At 33.8% G+C, this 2,857-nt stretch overlaps 1 protein-coding gene across 1 annotated transcript; it reads left to right on the top strand.

Moving 5' to 3' along the window:
* Window positions 1-902: 902 nt before the first annotated feature.
* On the top strand, window positions 903-2,384 carry EIN_048310 (transmembrane protein, putative; the record flags this gene model as incomplete). The annotated part of the gene is made up of 1 exon (XM_004261211.1): window positions 903-2,384. One exon carries the CDS (start codon window positions 903-905, stop codon window positions 2,382-2,384), a length of 1,482 nt encoding a protein of 493 aa, XP_004261259.1.
* Between the last annotated feature and the right edge of the window lie 473 nt (window positions 2,385-2,857).

Below are 2,857 nucleotides of genomic sequence, written 5' to 3'. Positions count from 1 at the left end.
TGATTTTGTTCAATGTTATTTAAAGTGTTAAATATTAATAAAGTCTGTTTTCAATTTTATGAAATGGGTTTTTACTATGGATTATAATAACAGTATTATAATTTATAATAAAAATAGAGTGGTTTTTTAAAAAAATGGTTTGTATTTTATTTTTTTATTTTTTTTTAATAAAAGTGTTCTTTAAAATAACAAAATGGCTTGACAACTGAAAAATTTACCAAAACGAATGATATGTTGGTCTTGAAATGTGATTACGAAGAAATAAACGAGTCAACTAGTCCATTCAAAATGAATATAATGTCAATTACGATAGAGCAGACATGTCAATTTATCATTTGGGTCGAATTGAAGACGACAACAAGTGATTTGGAAAATAGTCAATGCTTAGGATTTGTTTATCATTAGTTTTAATTTATGACAATTTTATTAATAGTTAATGGTTTTTAATTAGCGATATTGAGTATAGTAAATTATAGTTTAATAGTTTCGGTCTAGTTCTTTAATTTGTTATATATTTTAAGAATATCGTTAAATACAAAACAGACTTTATTAAAAAAAAGATTACACGTTAAGTAAGTATAATATTATTTACAGTAGTTAAAAGTAAATAAAATAGTATATTTGAAATAAGAATAAAACTATTAAAATTATAATTTAAAATAATACGACATTTTATTTTTTTTAAAGCCACGATATTCTGATTGTAATTTAACACTTTGTAAAACTTTTAAAAAATGGAGGGTTTCAATCGAATGACATTTAAATGATAACAAAACCAAATTAAAACAATTGTAACAGAACGTCGAGAAAAAGAACAACGTCTTTACCAAAAAATACAAAATACATATCTTTCTACTTTAGTCATAAAAAAAGAGAAACGATCTTAAAATCTTTTAATTCTAATGAACAATTCCGGCATTTTGAACACCAACAAAGAGCAGCGACTCTTACTCACAACGATTTCCAAAATTGGATTTTTCATCCTGTTTATTGTGTTTGGGTCGTTGGTCGGCGTTTCGCTGTTTGTCTCCTTTAACGCGCCTCGTCCGTGGGAATGGTTCACGATGTCGTCGTGGAGATGTGCTGGCGCCGACAGTACATTTTCAAAGAACTGCAAAGGTATCGACCTTCTCGAGAAGTCGAACAAAATAACGATTCAATTAGGGCCATACAGTATATTCAATCAAGAGAGTCGTCTTGAGTATTATTTCATGAAGAAGAATACAAAGCGTGATATGGTAGTTGATGGGACAGTGAAGTTCAAATATACATTGTACGGCACTTCTGTGTTAAATCAGCCCAATCAAGTGATCGACCCGAAAAAGGTGAAGAAAATAGAGGACAAGACCATAGAGACTAGGGTTCATTGTAAAGCCTCAAACATGCAATGTGAGACGTCATTCATCTCATCAGAGATATACTTAGATTATCCAATCTACTTAATAGAGTTAAGTGTTGTCAATGAGAATGTCAAAGACTCTGTTGCGGACATGTTATTCAAAACCACTAACGTGACAAGTACATATACCATTTTTGAGTTGTTCTGGCGACTTGTCTTCATCATCTTCAGCTGTTTGTGCACTATTGTATATTTGTGGGCGAACCGATCGATTCCACAAGAGAAGTGGAGTCATGAACAGAAGTGGACTGTTGTCTTGTTAACGTTCTTAATTTGGGAGAACAACCCTCTTTTCCCGTACGAGTTTTTGATGGACAACGCATTCTACTTGTTTGTCAACTCAGTCATCGACACCGTGTTCATTTGCTTCTTGATGTTCTATGTTCTCATTATGTTCGATGCTCTTCGAAAACCAATTAAACAAAGAATGACTCTGAAATTCTACGTCCCAAGAGCGTTACTGTGTGGATTACTCTTTGTCTTCATCTTAATCAATTTCATGTATAACAAGACAAGAAAGATTTATTCGCCAACTATGACGGGGTCAAAGGATCCAGTGAACATTGTAGTGTCACTTGGTATCATGATCTTATTAGTCATCTATCTCTTCTGGCTTGTGTTCTCGATCATCAGATCATTCTCTGAAGTGCGTAAATTGGGTACGACCGGATATAGAGTCCAAGTGTATGGACTCTTTACCATCTTCATTCTGTTACTGTATGTCTCATTGTTACTTTCTGTATTCTTTATGGGATACCGAAACAACGCAGTGGTCTCCCTCACCACAATTGCGTTTGTCAATTTCTATTGTATGGTGCTGGCTATATTGTACCTCCCGTCATCGTCAGGTGATGAGAAGAAAGAAGAGAGAGCAAGAATAGTGAAACTTGATGATGAAGAAATGGACTTGAAGGTCGAAGGGTACGACGATGAAGATCAAGTGCAAGAACAAGAGAAGGGTGACGAAGTTGTCATAGAGCAGTGAGTTGCAATTTTAATTGCTTTTAGTAGAGTTTCATTTCTTCTTCTATGGGTATCTATAAATAGTATTGAAACTAATAAACTATAGGAACACTGACCAATAACTTATATGCATCTATTTTTCATATGCTGATATGATTTTGAGGATCGCCTTGTTCAGTCGCTTTGATTTCTCAATAAGGGAATCAAATCGATGGGCGTCGACTAAGACATAATCGCCACTTTTGACCATTCGGACTATGTTGTCTTTAGTCAATTTCTTTGGTAATTTTTTTGACTTCTTCTCCTTCTTCGGCTTTTTCTCATCTTTCTTTTTGTCTTTTTGTTCTTTTTGGTCTTTGGCTTTTTCAGATTTGGAGACTTCAAATAAGTGTTGTGGATAGTTGGGGTGTAAGTTGCATTACAGGCTTAACAACCATGTATTTGTCTAGAGGCTTCTGTTGTGGATATGGCGGGATAATCGTACCAGTGGAATCA

Source organism: Entamoeba invadens (assembly GCF_000330505.1).
Source record: "Entamoeba invadens IP1 unplaced genomic scaffold scaff_1105074725885, whole genome shotgun sequence".
NCBI classification, from domain to species: domain Eukaryota; phylum Evosea; order Mastigamoebida; family Endamoebidae; genus Entamoeba; species Entamoeba invadens.
Note: the sequence above shows the minus strand (reverse complement) of the source record. Positions and strands in the feature narration are given on the sequence as shown.